The sequence below is a fragment of the Strix uralensis genome, chromosome 2 (assembly GCF_047716275.1).
Source record: "Strix uralensis isolate ZFMK-TIS-50842 chromosome 2, bStrUra1, whole genome shotgun sequence".
Classification (NCBI taxonomy): Eukaryota; Metazoa; Chordata; class Aves; order Strigiformes; family Strigidae; genus Strix; species Strix uralensis.
Genome location: NC_133973.1, coordinates 62,368,428 through 62,387,391, shown reverse-complemented (window position 1 = coordinate 62,387,391; position 18,964 = coordinate 62,368,428). Strand labels below are relative to the sequence as shown.

Below are 18,964 nucleotides of genomic sequence, written 5' to 3'. Positions count from 1 at the left end.
CTCTATCCATTCTTTCCATTGGAGTTTCAGCTCACCGTTCTTTACTTAAGGAACTGTGTTTTGGAACAGGGAGATGAAGTAGGGGAGCTTCCTCCACCACTCTGGGAAGGCCAAGCAGGCACCCTGCTTCGAGAACTGCACCAAGGATTTGCATGTTTGCCCCTATGTGCCATTCACTCACTTCTTTATCTCCTGCCTCCTTACACAGAAAAGCTTTTTGAGGAGCTGCAAGGTGCCATAATAAACAGGAGTGAATTTCACCATGGATGAGGGGCTGTACAAGCTAAAGAGGAGGGAAAGAATTAGTGAACCGTGTATTAGCTCTGCAAACTGAAGAAGCTCTGTTGGACAACGCTGGCAATTAAGGTACTTTTTATATATGTATATAGATATATTTTAAGGTTTTTTGCATTAATAGATTTTACACGCAGTTGGAGGATGGCTCCATGCTATTGCTTGGGGTCCCCCCTTCGCCTGTACCCTGCCTGCAGGTGCCTCCCGAAGCAATACATCTTCAGTCCAGCAAGCGTCTCACCTGCGCCTTTCGGGCAGCTCCACTTCGCCAGAACCACCTCCCCTCTTCTTCCTCATCCCTCTCGCCCCTCCTTCTCCTTCCTCAAACCGACGGTCACTTGACCCGGGCCGGGCAGACAGGGCAGGGCAGGGCAGGGCAGGCAGGGCAGCCCCTGCCCGAGTGCGGGCAGCCCTGGGCGGGGGGGGAGCTGGGGTGCACAAGTCTTCCCAACGAGCTGAGATGGAAACGAAATCGTTCCTCGGAGTAAGTAAAACGGTGAAAAAAAGCAGAGGGGAGGGAGGAATCCGCCCGGGCACGGCAGCGGGTGGTGGAGCCGCCAGGCCTGGGCTGCCGGGGGTGGAGGGGCTGGGGTGGGGGTCTGAGCCCTTCGCCCGCGGTATCGCCCTGGGGCTGGCAGCCTGCTCCTCGCCGTGGCGGTTCGGGTAGTTTTCGTCATGATGTTTCCTGTAGATCCCGTGACCTTAGTTAGCTTCTGGGCCGGCTGCAGCAAATGTTTTAATTATGGCATCATCAAACATTCATTAAGTGTATCTCCCTCCCGCAACCGCGTGGTGTTTGGCCGTGGCACGCTGTGGGCACAACCCGGGTGAGATTCCACCCGATGCCCTCTGCGTCCTGGGTTTGAAGGACCGTGATCTCTAGTGGCTTTGCCCGTTTTATTGCTTGTTTACTGTTTGTGTCAGGTAAAATCCTCAACATGTGGTTGCTGCCTGCACTCAGACCACCCAAGGTCAGATCAGAAAGCTGGTGTGAACGAGGGGAGTGAGGGATGTTAGTCATGGCAATGCGTGTAGGGTGGGCTTGCCCGTCTGGAAGGGGGAAATGAAGACACAGTTCTGCTTTGCGGAGTTTAGGATTTAGTGATGAGAGGCGGTGGCTAACGGTTGTAATTTCATTCCTCCAGGCAAGCCTCGGTTTCCCCGTAAAGGATACCCCACATCTCAAACACAAGGTAGAAGCTGAGTTTAGAGGTGGTGGTGCGAACGTCTAGGGCTTGGCATTGCGCAGGGGGTCAGGCCAGAATCTGGTGCAGTCGGTCACTGCTGTACGGGACTTGATCAGCAGATGCCCGTGGTGCTGCTGCTCCTGCCGTGCACTCCCAGCGGCTGCCATCCCCAGCCTCAGGGTGCTGAGGAGGGAGGTGGGAAGAAGAAGAAAAAGAGGACGAAGAGGAGGATGAGATGTGAATTTCTCACATGTCTGTGTTTGCAGGACTGCAGCATAGCTTGGTCTTGCAGTTTCTGCTCTCTGATGGCTTTCCCCAGGCCCAGCAGGACACTCTTTGTGAAAGTCCCACAGAGACTGGGGCCTTGATGGCCGCTTGTGCCAGGCTGAGAACCTGCTGCCTGTGGGTTTTGACTGGGCAATGCCAAGGGGTCTGTTGTACAGTCCGGCAAAGCTGATCGCAGGGCTTGCTGCCTCCTCAGGGGCTTCTTTGGTGTGGGCCAGCAGTGGGCTGTCCTGACTCAGAGGCGAACCTGTGTAAGGGAGCGTGGCAGAAAACCAGACTTTCTTCTGTTAGCTGTGGGACTGTGCCCACGTTAGCCCAAGTGAGGCAATGAGAGCATGTAGTGGAAGGAGAGGGTGGCAGCAGGTAAACCTGCACCCTGGGACGCATCCCGGGAGTGCTGCTGGTGCAAAGGAGCTTGTGCTGGGCCGAGGTGCGGCTGGCTGGTGGGCTTACAGGTCCCTGCTGCTCACTGGGGGCCTGTGTGCCCGCTCTGGGGGGGCATGGGTGTCTTTGGAGTACAGAGGGATTAGGCAGCCCCAAAGGCCCTGGAAAGGGAGCTGCAGATCCCAAGGAAAAGAGGAAAAGCAGTGCTTATAGTTAGGTTTCTAGTCTGTGTCCAGGACTCATGTAAGTGCTGCCATATGCTGGAGTGTTGCATCCTCACTGCTCCTGTCAGCTTCAGAGCTGGGGAAGGAGAAAGACTATCCAGTCTTTTGCAGCTACTAAACAGCAATGTTATTTTAAGCACCTACAGCCTCTGTCCATGCTGATGCTACATGGTACATAGCCTAGAGCAGAGCAGCCCTGGCTGAGCAGTGGTGTGCAGCCTGAGGAAGCATGAAACACAGCAAAAGGAAACAAGATTAGCTGCAGACATCTGTTGTCTGAGCAAGGGGTCTGCAGGAAGCAGAAGTTCGGTATGTTAAATTGCAGAGCCAGAGGGTGGATGAGTTGATCTGCCTGAGATCTGAACTTCTTTCTAAGAATAAGAATACCAGATGTAGCATATAGAGACCATTTGCTTATGCAGGACAAAAAGATCTGCACCTTTTTTCTAAATAAATCCATGGGCGTTTTTCTACTCGACTTTGTACTAGGCCCATCAAATATCTGTTTTTTAAGATGAAACGAAGGAAGCAAGAGAGTGTTTAAGCTACTTCTTTCCTGCTTACACAATGGCCTTGTGTGTATGGATAACCTCAGAGGTAGGTGCTCTTCACCAGGAGGAAAGTGCCAGGTTACACACTGGACACGTGCAGCCTGTGTCACTGTGCCAGGGGTGCTGGGCATTTCCCTCAGCTGACATAGTCCCTTTTGTACCTTAACTGGTGTGGCTGTACTCAGAGAGACCAATTCAAAGCCACACTGAAGGCACAGCAAGGCAGGCTGGAAGAGGGATCATAGGTGCATTGACAGATATAAGGGCAGATTGTATCTGTTATGTGTGGAATGGACATAAAACTTAGCAATGAAATTCCTAAAGTTGCCTTTCATATGACCTTATGTGACTGTCAAAAAAACCCCCCTCTAGTAGGCCCTGGTGATAACCATGATTTCTCAGCTGCGTTTCATCCACTGGCACTCCTGTATGACCACTGCAAATTTTTCAGAAGATCCTGGAGAGGCTTGTATCCAAGAAGAACAGTTCCAGAGTAGTTTTCAGGAAGGTCTGACCGAGCTGAAGTACTTGTGATCATGGGCTCAGCAGCAGGGATGATAAGAACAGACATCAAGAGATCTTCTCAAAACAGGGAATAAGAAGGTAGAAGTTTTCCTCTCGGACCCCAGAAGCCAGCATGACCTGAAAATTCAGTATCCTGACATCTTTGTCAAGGCTTTACACAGAGGTATGGTTCTGGCAGCTGAATTGATGCTTCAAGTTACATGTTCTCCAGGGACCTGAGGGCTGCAGACCCAGCCTCTGTCCTGGCTCTGCCATCGATCCCACTGCCATGCTCCCGGGGCTGCAAAGGGTCAGGGAACAGACGTTTCACACTGGTGGTGCGTTACTCCTCATGGTGTCGCAATAGCCAATGTAGATAGTCATTTCACCATACCAACAAAGCTGCACATATTTGTCTTGGCTCTGTTTTTTTCTTTCAGCTGGTTAGTTTACAAGCCTGAAGTTGGAACCTTCCCTTGGCATTGTGCTGGGAGACAGTGTTATCAAAAGCAATGTGTGTTGTGGACAAGAAGCACTACATTTTGCTGCAGCTCCTTGAGAGAAAGATTGACATTTTATAGCATGTATAAGTCCGTCCTGCACAGGTGCAATGGCATTAATTTAACCACACTATATAGAATGGTTTATTCTTTTTCTTTTCTTTTTCCCTCCCAGAATACCCTATGAAGCTCTAGAGCAGGCACTAATGGAAGGCCCTTTGCAAACCTCCATTCACGTGTGCCGTGAAAATGGTCAATGGATGTCACGACTGCCAGAGAAGCTCTGGGATATTCCCCTCTATAACTTGGCTCTTCCAGGTGAAGACTAACTTTTTCTCTCTGCTGTTTTGTTAGTGTGTCATTTAAGCATTGGAACATCCTGTTTGTCCCATTTCAGGATGGCTACATTTATTATTTGGGTCAGTGTGTGGGAGAAGGGCTCGGGGGAGGGCATGTGACATGTGCATGCATGTGAATACTTTTAGTCTGTAATGTCTGGGATTTCTTGGAGGGCAGGGGGGAAAAGGTTTTTTTTGTTGGGTGTTTTTTGAGGGAATGAAAGAAAGAGGGACTTCTTTGTAGTCCCTGTGCATCATCTTGTCAGATTCATGTTAATAATCTGAGCATTTGTTTATCTGGGCAATGGTGATATTTTCCTAATTCGTTCTTTCCACTTTCTACATAATAAAATGGTTCCAAAAGGAGAGAAATAACATTTTACCTTATTATTTCTTTGTACTATTTAAAAGATGCTGTGAAGGTATGAAAAAAGGAGGAATGAGACTTTTAATTAACATATGTTTTTATTAATGTAGAATGTGACTTTTCTGTATGACCCTGCTGGATTTATGCTATTATGGGTAAATACAGCTGTGCTATAAGCTATAGCTGGTGTCCTCATTGGTACTACATTCAGACCTGTGTATCATTGCCCTTTCTTTGGTCATATTATTGCTCTCTCTGCTGCCTTGAATAGATGATTCCCCCCTGCCTCCGCCCGCCTCATTCTGTCCAAAGAAGTACAGGAGAACCTGTACTCACTGACATGTGGGGAGGCACTGGAGGACTGTCAGCTCTTGAGTGATTCCCTTTGCCTCCTCAATGAAAACGGTACTAAAGAAAAGTCTAGCCCACGTTTCCTCTCACACCTGTAGATGCGACAGGTAGTTTGAGTGGAAAGCAGCACAGCATGTAGATGAATGTTTTATGTAGGCTACAGGGTCGTAGGTTAACTTTAGCAAAGACGTATGTTTAGAGATAGTGGGAAAAATCAAGTCTTGTCTTCAGTGGGTGGAGCCCTGGGAAGACCCAAGAACTGTGGTGGATTTTTTTTTCTGCCCTTCGTGAACTAATGGAGTATGGAGTTTCGATTAAAATTGAAACCCAGAAACTTATTTCATGGTGACTTCTTGAATATGTAATTTAAATTGATGTTAACTTCAAAACAAGTGCAACTCTGTTTTGGATAAAGCCTGTGTAAGAGATCCCCAGGACAGATGTTATAAAAAATTCTAGATTTCTTATTTAACCATCAAGAGAAGAAAATAAGTATCTATCTTATGATAGAAGAAAGAAGGTAATTTTATCTTTTTTTTTCTTTTTTGTTCTTCTTGCAAAAATCCTTCAAAAAATCAGTAGCATGCTCAGTGGCTTTTCTGTTTGGTGGAAAAGGAACCATGTTGTTTCTAAAAAGGTTTCACAGTGTTCTTTTTTGGACATTGTAGAAAGCTGAGAACCCATTGGTGTGTGCCTTTGGCTTCCTGGCTCTTCTGCTAATGGTCACCTTGTTATTCTTGTGAATGTTTGTTGTTCTTATGAATATGCCTGCATGGGGAACAGGCACGAAGAAAAGAATAATTGAAGACAAGCCCATTTCAGCAAATATTGGAGGACTTTGACAGAGCATGGCAGGCTATGAACTTGGAAGATTTTGGTGACTGTCCAGCTGACCTACAAAACTGTTCTAGCCCAGGACAGAACAAAAGCAGATCAACCAGGTCAAGACAGCTCTGGCAGGTTTTCAGAGGGAGCAATGACTGGGGGAAGCCCAGTTTGGAAGTGGAAGCTTATCTCAGATAGAGAAGACAACAAGGTGTGCAAGAAATGTCAGAGTGCATTCTGAAAGCATGATGAGGAGACAGAGGCAATTTTCAGTAATTAGTGTTGTGTTTGCACCAGGTTCAGCACAGTGCTGGTAGGGAGATGTTGCTTCAAGATCTGAAGCTTCCTGGTTTGGTGCTAGCTCACTATCTTTTCATCATATTTGTTGTGTCATGGATATACCCATCTTCCTTTCATTACTGTAACTCACTGACATCACAAGAAGACTCCTAAATGAAAAGTTACTATTCATTTGCTGATGGGCATCAGTAGGTGCGATGCCCATTGATGGAATCCTGTCCACTTCTCTCACACTTGGATTTGGTCTGTGGGTATTTATTTAATGGTTTGACTCTTACATCTTGTAAGACAAACTTCTTTGATTGCCTGCCCTCATTATCGATTTTCCATCTCCAATGAGCTTGGTTTGGGTGTTTAAAACAGGAAAACAGACAGAAACTCGATTTTAAAAGGTGAAGAAATTGAGTGAGACATTAAACTATTACTGACAGTTTCAAAGAATTTTCTTTATTTCAGACATAATCTTGTCCGTTTTCTTTGGCTACTAGAAATATTGCCGTTGGTACCAGTAAGGCTGACTGTTCAAGAAGGCAGTTCCTAGCACCAGTGAACAATTTGTTTGACAGAAGACTTAAAAAACAAAATGATATGCAAATTCCTTGCAGATACTCTGTAAAGATCCCAGCAAGTCACTTTCCTGAGTTGTTAGCTTTTCTTATTGGTGCTTTATAAAATTAGAAGAAATAATGGACAGAAAAAGCTAGCAAAATCACTGGTTGCCTGTCCTGAAGAAATTGTGAGTTGCAGGAGTTTCATCTAAACATGATGCAAGAGATGTGTCAGATTTATTAAGACTTCCAAGAAGTTAAATATTTGGGCAGGCTGTGCTTGGCTCTTATGCTTAGCCTGCCCCTATGTAATTCCCTGTGCTGGAGCGAGTCAGGTAATTTTTGAAGTCCATAAAAGTGGATCTTGTTAATCTATCACATGTAAACTTAGACTTGGATTTGCTTCTGAAACCTTCCAGTGCCCACCTCTACATTGTTTTTGTAGGGAATGTGGGTGTTTAGTTCAGGAGGGCATTTTTACCAGATATTTAAGATATAAATGCTTAAAGTACCAAGTTAGGAGTTGGTCCAGTTAAAGGTGTAAGAAGATGAATTTCTGCTTTCAGTCATATTTTCCTGTGCAGAGATGATGGGATTGGAGTACGAAATCCTGCATTTGGACAACTCTGAAAACAGGACAAATTCTAGATAAATTCAGCCTTCAGCTATTTATTCCCTGAAAAAAGTGGGTTTTCACATCAAAATAATTATTTCAGTGGAAGATGCTAGTTGAAACAGGCCATTTTATTGTGGTTTGAGGCAAACAACGATTGTGTAGTTTAGGTGGGGACTGCTTTATTGAAGTCTCAATGTGTCTGTTCATGAGGATTTCACGCTAAGCTTATTAATGTCAGATGAACAACCTCTGTGGAAGAGCCCACCTTTTTGCCATAACTACATAGGCTGTCAGACAATAAAGGTGTGTGATTTGAAAATGGGGTGACATGTCAGGTGTGCACACCCAATATAACCATGTATTGTGGTCTTGAGTAGTTAAGAAATTACATTTTCTGTACATTTATTTTTGTATTCTACAGGGAGTCACGACACTATGACCTATTGTTTGGATGAAACCTCTGCTGTTAGTGGCAATGAATCCAAGCTGGTGAAGTTTTTAAACAAATGTATCCCCTGCATTGTGCACCCCATTATCATGAAGTGGTCTACAACACAGGTAACTGTTGTCTATCATCCTTGTCATACCTGGGCAAAGCTGAAGCTTTTGCTGCAGTACTGAGGGTGGTCATGCTCTCCCGTGAAATGAAAGAATAGCCTGCTACCCAGAAATCTGTGCTCTCATGAGATACCATGCTTGGGTGTCATGGTTTAACCCCAGCTGGCAACTAAGCCTTACCCAGCCGCTCACTCACTCCGCGCAGTGGGATAGGGGAGAGAATCAGAAGAGTAAAAGTGAGAAAACTCGTAGGTTGAGATGAAGACAGTTTAATAAATAAAGCAAAAGCTGTGCACACAAGCAAAGCAAACCAAGGAATTCATTCACCACTTCCCATCAGCAGGCAGGTGTTCAGGCATCTCCAGGAAAGCAGGGCTTCATCATGCGTAATGGTGACTTGGGAAGACAAATGCCATCACTGTGAATGTCCCCCGCTTTCCTCTTCTTCCCCTGGCTTTATATGCTGAGAATGATATCATATGGAGTGGGATATCCCTCTGGTCAGTTGGGGTCAGCTGTCCCAGCTGTGTCCCCTCCCCTGTGTTCTTGTGCACACCCAGCCTCCTCGCTGGCAGGGTGAGGAGCAGAAAAGGCCTTGACTCTGTGTAAGCCCTGCTTAGGAGTAACTACAACATCCCTTTAATATCAACACTGTTTCCAGCACAAATCCAAAACACAGCCCCATACCAGCTACTATGGAAAAAATTAACTCTATCGTATCTAAAACCAGCACACTGGGATATGAGATAGATCCCATACATACCAGATCTTCTTTTGTGGGGAAAAAGCATATAGGTGAGGCAGAGATGATACATAGACAAAGATGTTGCTTAAAGCTGACCACTTGGTACTAGAAACTCACCTTCTTTTTCACATGTTTATTGTTGTTATAAATAACATTTAATACTACTATAATCAAGAGTTTTTTCTCTTGCACTTTGTTCAGAAGGTAATGCTTGTCATTTTTACTATCACTGTTGTATGAGATGTCAGTTGTTTTCCCCATCTATATTGTGTAAGTATTTCACCCAGCAGGAGAGACAAAAATCTTGTTGAAGGGAATTTTTTTTCCATAAAGATTAAGAGGATGAAGGTGTGGTCCTTCACGTAAGGTTTAGTTAATTTTTTAAAATGTCTAAGTATTAATCTAGTAGTTATCTCTTTGTTCCTCACAAACGTATGTTAAAGACCAAGTTGGGGATCACGATTTAAGTTAGAGTTTCTGAAGATTTTTCTAAAGAACAAAATTTACTGGCATCAAAGAGGTACCAAAAATCTTTTCACTTTTGTTCTTACTGAAGGAGTAGTTCATTATTAAGGAATTAAAGTGGAATAATTTATAAATGGCAGTATGTATGCTGAAGCTTCTTTTGTTGTATTTGAGTAGCCCTGACAAACTGGAGTCTTAGACACTACAAAGATATTGAATATGTAAGAGCAGTGATGAGTTGATATGGAAGGGCACTCAGCACAGTGCCGTGTCTTGAGCTGCTTTTTGCTTTGGAACTTAAGCCAGTGAAAGATTTAGATACCTCCTAACTTGTGGGTTGCTGGCCAGTGAAGTGACCCTGTTGATGACAAACAAGCTCCCTACATCATTAGAGTAATTTTAATTTTCTGGTCTGAACCCAGCGTGGTGGCGGGAAGTGGCCCAGTGCTGATGGGAAAGAGGCATGGCTGCAATCCTGCCCCTCCTTAGCTCTGCGGTGCTTGAGTTATCTTTGTGAGGAGGTGACTCCACCTGTTGGTATCCAGAACAGACATCAGGGAGCCATGCCGATGGTAGGACGCACAGGTCCCTGGATGGCCCAGTGCCTAGGAGGCGGTGCCTGGCTTGAGCCCTGGCTGTCATGGGTGTCAATCTAGAGGCTCAAATCTTTCTTGCACCAAGACTGATGTCAGGTGTGTAACTTCCACTCATGCCCTGGATGTCTGGTGTGAGATTGCATCACTGAGCAGCATCGCTCCCCAAGGCTTCTTCTTAAATTTTGCCCTTTGGGGGTAATTTTCACATTGTCTAATTCAGTATCCAAACCCCGCTGACTAATTAGAGAGTCTAATTTGTCTAGTTTTCCCATGCAGTCAACAGAAAAAAATTAATTCATCCAAAGGACAGTTCAGAGCAGCTATTTCGTCTGGTGCTCTTTCTGGCCACAGAGTTTATATGTGACCTACAGTCATATACACTTCCATCTCCAGCATGCTCCAAGTGAAGGTGGGACTCAAGCATGGATCACTCCTTCAACTGCTCCAGCCTGGTGGAGACCAAGCAGGCACAAAGGGAGCTGTTGGCCCAAGCCACAGCACCACCAGCACCCTGGGGCATGCGGGACTGGGCTGCTCCCCAACCCTGCAGCTCTGACACAGCGTGAGATTCAATACCCATCCTAAGAACAGAAAGTTAGATGGTTCAAGCTAGGCAGGGTGAGCATCTGCCATGTGTCTTAAGCTCTGTCTTGGCCCTAAAGCTACGAATGTGGTTATTCAGGCACAGTGCCTTGTATTGACATAGCTTTTGTTGAATCCTTTCTGACTTAAATCAGTACAGTGTATGCTTTCTGAATCCTGAAAGTGTTGTTGATAGCATGTTAAACTGAGACAAATTAGCATTTAAACGTATTTAATTAAATTGATTTTATTTTCTTATGCAAAGAGAGCCTTGATATAGATAAGAGACATATCATTTGGGACTTTTTGCCTCAGAAACTCAGCTTTATCACCTGTTCCATTCAGCCCTCAAATCCAGTAGAAGAGGTCTGAGAGAAGTGGAAATAGAGGACGACCTCTGTTTTGTAGACTTCTACAGGTTAATTCAGACATTATAGAAACCTTATCTTGAAAAAGAACAATAGCCAGTACTTTTTTCTATTTTTGTTTTTTCTTCTGTTGAGTATGAGTGAGTTCCTCAGAGACAACCATGGTGAAGTCTTTGATCTAATAAAATAAATACAGCATTTCTAAGGTGCTGATCCTGCAATTTTTGTTCATACACATAATTTTGTGAAGAGTGATTGTGTATTTATGCACAGGTTAATAGATCTTTAACTTTCAGAACATAACAAGGGCAGAGGTCTGAAACTAATCTAATCTGTATCTGTACTATATGTCACAGGGAAATTGGGATCCATCTTGTCAGAGAGTAAAATACTTCAAAGTTGCAACTTAGTGCCATATAGTGCCATTTTCAAGATGAAAGACCTGTGAAAAATGTCATAGGGCTAACTTTGTACACCTTTTTCATCTTTCTAAACTAAAGAAACAACTCTCTTACAAGGTCTTGGGACCTTTGTCTTCTGTTTCACCTTTCAGGAACTGACTGTTACGGAGCAACTTGAGGCCGGAGTTAGATATCTGGATTTCAGGATTGCCCACAAGGCTAACGATCCATCTATGAATTTGTACTTTGTGCATATGGTTTACACAACTGTTACTGTACAGGTATTGTCCTTACCTTTGGGATGGCTATAGAAACAGTGCTGTTTCTTTTATTTAAGAGCTATCATAATCTGAAAACGCTGGCTCAAGGTTTTCTGAGTAGGTTATTTGTTTTCCTCCTGTGAAAACTTCAAACTAGACAAAATCAGAAGGGCTGGAAGTTAGTTTCAGCAGCTGCAAGTGAGACTGGAGCATCAAGAAGTTCCTCATCTTCAAACTGGAGTTGCTGTGCCTTGCTCTCCACTGCCTAGCCCCTACGAAGTGCCTGATGTTTCTGGGGTTTATCTTGTGTTGTCCCAGGATGCTACCCAGGGCAATCCTGTTTTCCCAGTAATGAGAGAAGGTGTTAAAGAGAAGAAGGTATTAAAAGCCTAATAACATTACAGAAACACTTTTTTTTGAGGAAAAAGTATTTCACTGAAAGACAGAGAGACTCTGTTAGATGTAACGCTTGACTACCCCGCTAATTATATGTGGTCTTCAAGAAGTTGTCATTGCCAATACAAATGGGGAAAATGGGTCCTGTTATGTTTAAGCAAGCACAGAACTTTTCCCTGGTTTTGAGTTTGCCACTAATAAGATGTTTGTCCTTAAAGTAGCTTGGGGAGATGGGTTTATGGCTAACCCGCCCCTGAGCAGTAGGAGATTCATGGATATTATCAAAAACCGAAGCTGTTAAGTATGGTGTGCTAGAACCACATTCAGAGCAAACCAGCACAGACCTGCAGAAAGAAGGTTTTCCTGCGATCCATCTCTCTGGACCACCTTGTGGGCGGTCAGATAGCCATCCTCCAGAAACCTACGTTGATTTTCATTTTTGTGATTGCAAGTCTACCCCACCATCAATGCTCTGTTGGTTTTATGTCCTTTCCCCTGCATAGCACAGATGATTTTCTAAGTTGCCGTGACTCTCTCTTGTAGGATATTCTGTGGGAAGTGTTAAGGTGGTTGGAAACTCATCCTCAGGAAGTTGTTATCTTAGCCTGCAGAAATTTTGATGGATTAACCAGGAAACTTCATTGTCTTCTTATTGCCTATATAAAAGAGATTTTCCAGTGTAAACTGTGTCCCAGAAATGTAAGTATGATAACCCTTTTTTTTCCTAAGAATGATATATTACGATGAGATCCTTGGTTCCAAATTTTTACATATAGTCTACTTTCACTGTATTTTTAACCCAGGAAAAGTAACACTTGCAGCATCAGAAATAGGTGTTTACCTAGTAGAATTGAGGAGATAAAGCAAAACTACATCCCACAGTGTGGAGGAGGGAATAAGATTTAACTGTCATGTCTGTTGAGTTGTGGGATAATAGGGACACAACTGTTGTCTACTGTCCTGTCTGAGTTTTGCTAAAAAAAGAAAAGGTGCATTATAAATAATAGTCCATGCTATATAGAATTAAAGAATCCATTTTCTGCCTTTTCACAGCAATAATTATAAATGAATTTTTATGCTATTTATAATAGTTTAGGTTGGAAGTGACCTCTGGAGGTCATCTTCTCCAACCCCATGATGCAAAGCAGGATTAATTTCAAAGTTACGCTGGGCTATGTCCCATCCATTCTTTAATATCTCTGAGGATGGAGATTCCATAAGCTTTCTATGCAGCCTGGTCCAACGTTTGACCACTCTCACAGTAAACATGCTTTCCTTATCTATCAGAATCTGTCTCGCTGTAACTTGTGTCTACTGACTTTCATCCTTTTGCTATGCATATCTGAGGAGTCTTCTCTACATCTGCCTGTTAGGTATTTGCAGACAGCAGTAACACCTGTCCGTAGTCTTCTCTTCTTCATGTTGAACAGACCTAGCTCTCTCAGCCTGTCCTTCCTCTAGCCTCTGCTTGCTCTGGTTGCATGCTGCTGGACTCGCTCCAGCATGTCAATGACCTTTTTGTACTGGGGAAGCCCCAGCTGGAAACAGTACTTGAGATGCAGTCCCACAACTGCTGAATAGAAGGGAAGAATGCCTTCTCCTGACTTGCTGTCTGTGCCTTTACTAATACAGCCCAGTTTGCAGTTGGCTTTTGCCATGTGGGCACACTGCTGTCTCATGTTCAGCTTGGTGTCCACTAGGACCTCCAGGTCCTTCTCTGCAAAGCAGGTTTCTAGTCAGCTGCTGCCAGTCTGTCCTGGTATATGGGGTTAGTCCAGTCAGGTGTGGGACTTTGCATTTGCCTTTATTGAGCATCATGAGGTTTCTGTCAGCCCATGTCTCCAGCCTGTCAAGGTCCCTCTTAACAGCATCTCTACCTTCAGTGCATTTCTGGTGGCATTGACTTTCTTTCCTGGATGTGAGCTGGAGCTGACCTTCCAACCAGCCTAATGTGCTTTCAGTCACCCAAACTCCCAGAAAAGCCTTAATTTAAATAATCAGAAATTATTTGATTGCTAAATTTTAAAAGTTGAGATTTTTAGCTTCCCCCTTTTTACAAGGTGTGGGAGCTTTTAGTACTTAAACAATTAACATTTCAAAGATGCACAGGAACAGAGGGTTTTCTCTGGAGATGTGAGGGGTACAGGATAATGATGACCCTGTTTGCAATTTGAATTCAGCCTTTGAAGCTGGTGTATCAGGAACAGGGTGAGTATTACCATTTCAAAGCATTTTGTACAGCAGAGTTAAAATAGAACAATTCTCAGCAAAACTAGAGGATTCTGAATATTCAGGCCTCAGCTGAATAACTGAAGACCTGAGTGACACTGTTTTATTGTTTCCCCAAATAATTTGAGTCCGTAATGCGGATGAGCAGAGCAATACTGGAGAAGACAGTCAAATTTGCTTTCAGACACATGGGCAGCTCTTAAAAAGAAAAAAGTTATTAATTGAAAAAGGGGCAAGCTGCTGCTTGTTGAACCAAGCTTGTTGAATGAAGGTGATGAACAAATGGTTGAGATCACCTGACTGAAGAAAGATTTCTGAGTTGTGTCCAGGGGGAGGGAGGAAGGGCACTGGGGAAAAGAGAAGCCAAGTACTTCCCTCAAGCAGGAAGGTTTTATTTCTATGGGGTCTGTGACCAACACGGTGGATCTCACCATTTTTTGAAGTGATACCATTGCAGGTTAGATAGCTGTGGGGTTTTTCAGGATCACAGATTCAGATTTAATATCAAATAACCAAGTGCTTGTTCACTTATTCTAAAATAATTTGGTATCTACCATCTTTCAAGACTGTAACTCTGTTGTCATACAGAAGTAAACATCAAAGTGTTTATGAACCAACTGCCAAGTAGAGGTCTGTATGTAGTACTGGCACAGGCCACATTGTGACATTACACTGTGTTTAAAATTTTAATTGCCTTAACTATTCAAGGTGTCTTCCTTTGATCTGGATTACTAGGGTTTAAAAATCCCTTGTTAGACATCCAAAGTTTCATTTCTGCTTTTTTTGCAAAATAAGCACCTGTGCTCATGTACACATTTCTGGTAGCTTTTTTTTTTTCCTTTTATTCCCCCCCCCCCTTTTTTTTTTTTCCCAGAGGTTCCAGCTTTAGAAAGGCAACTGTAGTAAAGCAAAGGCTTCTGTCAGCCACAGATTTTCATAGTTTGAGTAGCTTGTGCCTTAATTTTGCAGTATTTTCTAACTTAAATGGGGCTTGCACTCTCTCTTTCGTGGATGAAGGAAGAGGGATTTTGATGATTGTTCAACACTTGGCTCTTTTCAAAGATTTACATAAGTTATTTTCAACTGCCTTTGGCTTTTATTTTAATTAATAAGTTAATTGGAACATCAAAAAGCCACCATTTCGTTTTCACAAGCAACACACGCAGCTTTTAACATTCTTAACACAACATTCTTAAAAAACACAATACCTGTTAAATATGTTGGTTTTACAAATAAAACTAGTCAGAGGGCCTCAGTTCTGTCCGATGGTAACTTTTGAGGATTGGAAAATGTTATTTCATATTGAAACACTTAACAGACCTGTTTCAGCCCATCTGTCTGTCTGAGAAGGTTTCTGACTCAAGTCTCCCCCTCTCTCAATTCAAAATGTCTGGAGCATCCCAATTTCATAAACTTTCCATTTAAAGAAATCAGAATTAACATACCTCTTGAAGACTTACATTTAGTCATACCAAATCTTAAGCAGTTCAATTTTCTTTGATGGCTAACATGAAAAATGTGGGGCTTTTGCCAAAATTATTCCTGCTTCTCTGTGTCTGTATTCCTACAGCTGGGTGTAGGGCTTTGCCCCCCTCCTATCCCGTTCCACCAAATTTCCTTTCCCAAGAAGTTTTCAGTAGCGATATGTACATGAGAACCAACATGGGGATGGTTTCTTGCTACACAGGTGTAAGACCTTGAGTTAGGTACTTTACCATAGTTGAATTGTTTGAGGAAAGGAGGAATCTGCTGAAGTTCCCAGGCTCCTATTGCCCCTGCAGCTTGTAATCAAGCCAATGACCTACTGGGCTGTATGCTTAAAAGCTTTAAACTGAATCTGTGCCTCTCTACCAAGGTGATGTCACACATCAGTATTTGAACTTTGGGAACACTGCTGTGTTGTTGACTTCAACCCGGGCATGCTTTCTCTTAGGTGGTGCCAACACTGCGGACCATGTGGCAGCATGGCCACCAGGTTATAGTCTCATATGAAGAGGACTTGGAAGTGGAGGAGCACTGTGAGCTGTGGCCTGCGATCCCATACTGGTGGGGAAACAAAACTGCCACTCGTGCTCTTATTCAGTATTTAGAGCACATGAAGCGGATGGGCCGTCCAGGTAGGCACAGGGAGTCGCTCGGAGGAGACAAGGGACATGTGTGGCAATGCAAAACAAGTAGGAAGTTGGGTGATCATAGCATTATGGGATATAACCACTTTGTGCGTGCTGTGTGCACAGGACGCACTCGTGTTGCTGAGTGCCCTGCCCACCCATGGGTGAGTGCAACGTTCATCTTTGGTGGCGCAAACACACGCATCAGTGTATGTACATGCATAGACTATATAAATTGTGGCAGCCCCTTTCGCTTGAGTGATCCCCTGAAAAAGCAGCCCTCAGCACAGGCCTGCTCACTGGCACTGTCATGCCCGTCTTGCGAGTAGGAGACTGCTTCCTCAGTCCAGAGCTTGCTCCTTTAGGCAGCGCTGATGATGAGGGAAATGCATTATGCTAGCCTTGTTGTGAAAAGAAACCCCTACAAGAATGCTGTGTGAAGGCTGTAGCTACCTCAGGAAATAGCAGTGCTCAGGCATGCTGGTGTAATCCAAGCTGAAAGAAATTCAGTTCACGACCTCTGATGCAGCTCTGTGCTGTGAGCGCGTGGGGTGACAAAAGGGAGAACTGCTTCAGCAACACCCTACCCAGCCAAAGGAAAATGCTTGTGTAGGTGCACCCTGTGTACCCATACGGGGGAAGGCTAAGCATCTGGAAGCAACCCCTGCAGTAAAAAACATTGTTTACAAAGGAGGACTAGTTAGTGGAGAACCTTTAGTCTGCAGTGAATGATTTAGACATTTAGCTAATCTGGAACGGTTCAATAACCCAGCTTGGTTCAGAACAAGGGGACACAGTCTACCAAAACAATTCTAGGGATATGAAACAATACAGAAAGAGCGTGAAGTTAGTATTTTAACGATTCCCAGAGCAAGGAGTTCTGTAGTTAATGCAATACTGAGAAGTTTCTGTTCTCAAAGGAGTATTTAATGTGTCACCTGATTTTTGTTTCAGAGAAATTCTTTGTAGCGGGGATTAACCTTACTGAAAATTTAAGGTATATTCTTGTACACCCATTTGGATCATTGAAGAAAATGACACTCCAGAGTCTTCCATGCTTGAAAATCTGGATAAAGCAGCAGTATCCAGGACCAAAAAAAGAATGTATTAACATCATTGCTGGAGACTTCATAGGAAGTGATGATTTTGTCAATGATGTGATAGAACTTAACACAAAAATTAATCCTCCATTACACTGTCAAAGTAAAGGGGCTGGAACAAAGAGCATTTATTTCTCGGCTGCTTAATCTGTGAGAAGCTGAAAAGGCTTTGTCTGCATTTAATGTATACTGGTTTAAACATCCTGGATCCATAAAGGTCCAGTTAAACCAGGGATGTTTTAAAGACTCAGTAAGAAAAGTCCTCTCGACATCATCAGGGTTTCAAGGCCTTTTCACAGAAAAGAGAGCAAGCAGACCTTGCTGAAGTCTCTAGAGACCTATAGTATAATTCACTTGGAGGCACTTGGATTCTGTAGCAGTTGGCAATACTGAAAGTCCCAGGAACTTATTTTATTTTACATATGAGCAAGAAGGAAAAATATGTCAGTAGATGCATGAATTATTCTGTGGTAAGATTTTATATTTCTTATAATTGTAAAGATTTCCTGCACTACTTGCGACTCGAATTCTCAGTCTTTTCTATCAGTGTGAAACTGACTTACCTGTTTTCAGTTTGTGTTAACATATACAAAAGGAACAGTTTAAAAATATTTTTTGATATATCAAAGATACTGTATTGGCGATTCCATTTGACATGATTTCTATATATACAGCAATACATGATTAACATTGGAGATCTAGAAGCAGCTGTACCGTTGTTGTGTGGTGAGTATCAGTTATGAGCCCCTTTACCAACAGGGTAGTCATAAAATTCCTTATGATTTGTAAGAGGTATGTGTGTTTGAACACTTACTCTTTTTATCACTTGTGCCAGTTCTGCAGTGATAAAGATACCAAAACTAGGCCCCCAGACAGTTTTGTCCATGGTAATGAAATATGTTTTACTAGGTGTTTCCAAATATGCCTTACACTGAAAATAAAAACATATGAAACAAATTCTTATCTAAACTGAGACTGCTCTAGAAGTACAGATTCTTGGCTTCTGTCGTGCTCATTCGGGGTTTCACACCTGGTCTTTTATTTAGCTACTTTAGTAGCTCTATAATTATTTTTTGTCTCAGTAAGTAGTTTTTGCTGATGTAAAAACTAAGGGTTTTATGCTGTTTGCCACTGCATATTAACCCTATTTTAAATTTTTTTTAAATGAACTGTGCAATAACAGATGATCATGAAGGTAAGAGAAATGGCAAGCAGCGGTACTAAAACAAAACCAGGCATTGTGGAAAGTTCACTATGCAGCTTCATCAATATACCTCACTTTTTAGATGCACTTTATATGCAAAAGCTGAGTTCACGTGTCTTGCGAGATGTTAATTCTCAGTGGGTGTTTGCAGAAGTTTTAAATCAACTGCTACTTGACATCAGATCACACTCACCCTAGACTTCTCAGCATGTAAGGCTACGATGCTACCTCGTCATGCAATCTCTTGCAATTGCAGAATATGTAGGAGTAAACCATTAACCATTCCATTTATAAGGAAGACTTTCTAAATGCTTTTTAACAGTGCTTTTCATCCTTGTTCTTACTCTACGTACTTCATACTGAGCAGTCATTCAGTTTTGATTTTTCTTTTAGGGTCACTACCTGCATGAAATGTTATGTTATACATACTTGGAATGTTTTTCTGCCTGTCTTTGCTACCCTCAAGTGGCTTGTTACTCTACTCAATAAAACTTGATCTCTCTGTGTAATACGGACTAAAATAGCTTTACTCCTCCTTTCTGTGATACTGATTGTTTTATTGGTTCCCAGTAGGAATTCATAACTCAAAATGGATCAGGTTTCAGTTTTTTTTTTTCTTTGTGAAACAATTTCACACAAAGTCCATGTTTTGCTGTATCTTAAATGTTTTCTCTA

At 43.0% G+C, this 18,964-nt stretch overlaps 1 protein-coding gene across 2 annotated transcripts; it reads left to right on the top strand.

Annotated features, from left to right (window-relative positions):
- The first annotated feature begins 679 nt into the window (after positions 1–679).
- Positions 680–17,780, top strand: PLCXD1 (phosphatidylinositol specific phospholipase C X domain containing 1). 2 transcript variants are annotated; one of them, XM_074858948.1, is made up of 7 exons: positions 680–778; positions 4,105–4,247; positions 7,696–7,832; positions 11,142–11,270; positions 12,189–12,344; positions 15,808–15,991; positions 16,940–17,780. In XM_074858948.1, the coding sequence occupies exons 2-7, from the start codon at positions 4,136–4,138 to the stop codon at positions 17,230–17,232; spliced, it is 1,011 nt and encodes a 336-aa protein (XP_074715049.1). In that variant the 5' UTR covers positions 680–778; positions 4,105–4,135; the 3' UTR covers positions 17,233–17,780. The 2 variants fall into 2 exon arrangements, with proteins under 2 accessions (XP_074715049.1, XP_074715048.1); XM_074858947.1 differs by lacking the exon at positions 16,940–17,780 and having other exon boundaries at positions 15,808–16,668.
- The last annotated feature ends 1,184 nt before the right edge of the window (positions 17,781–18,964 follow it).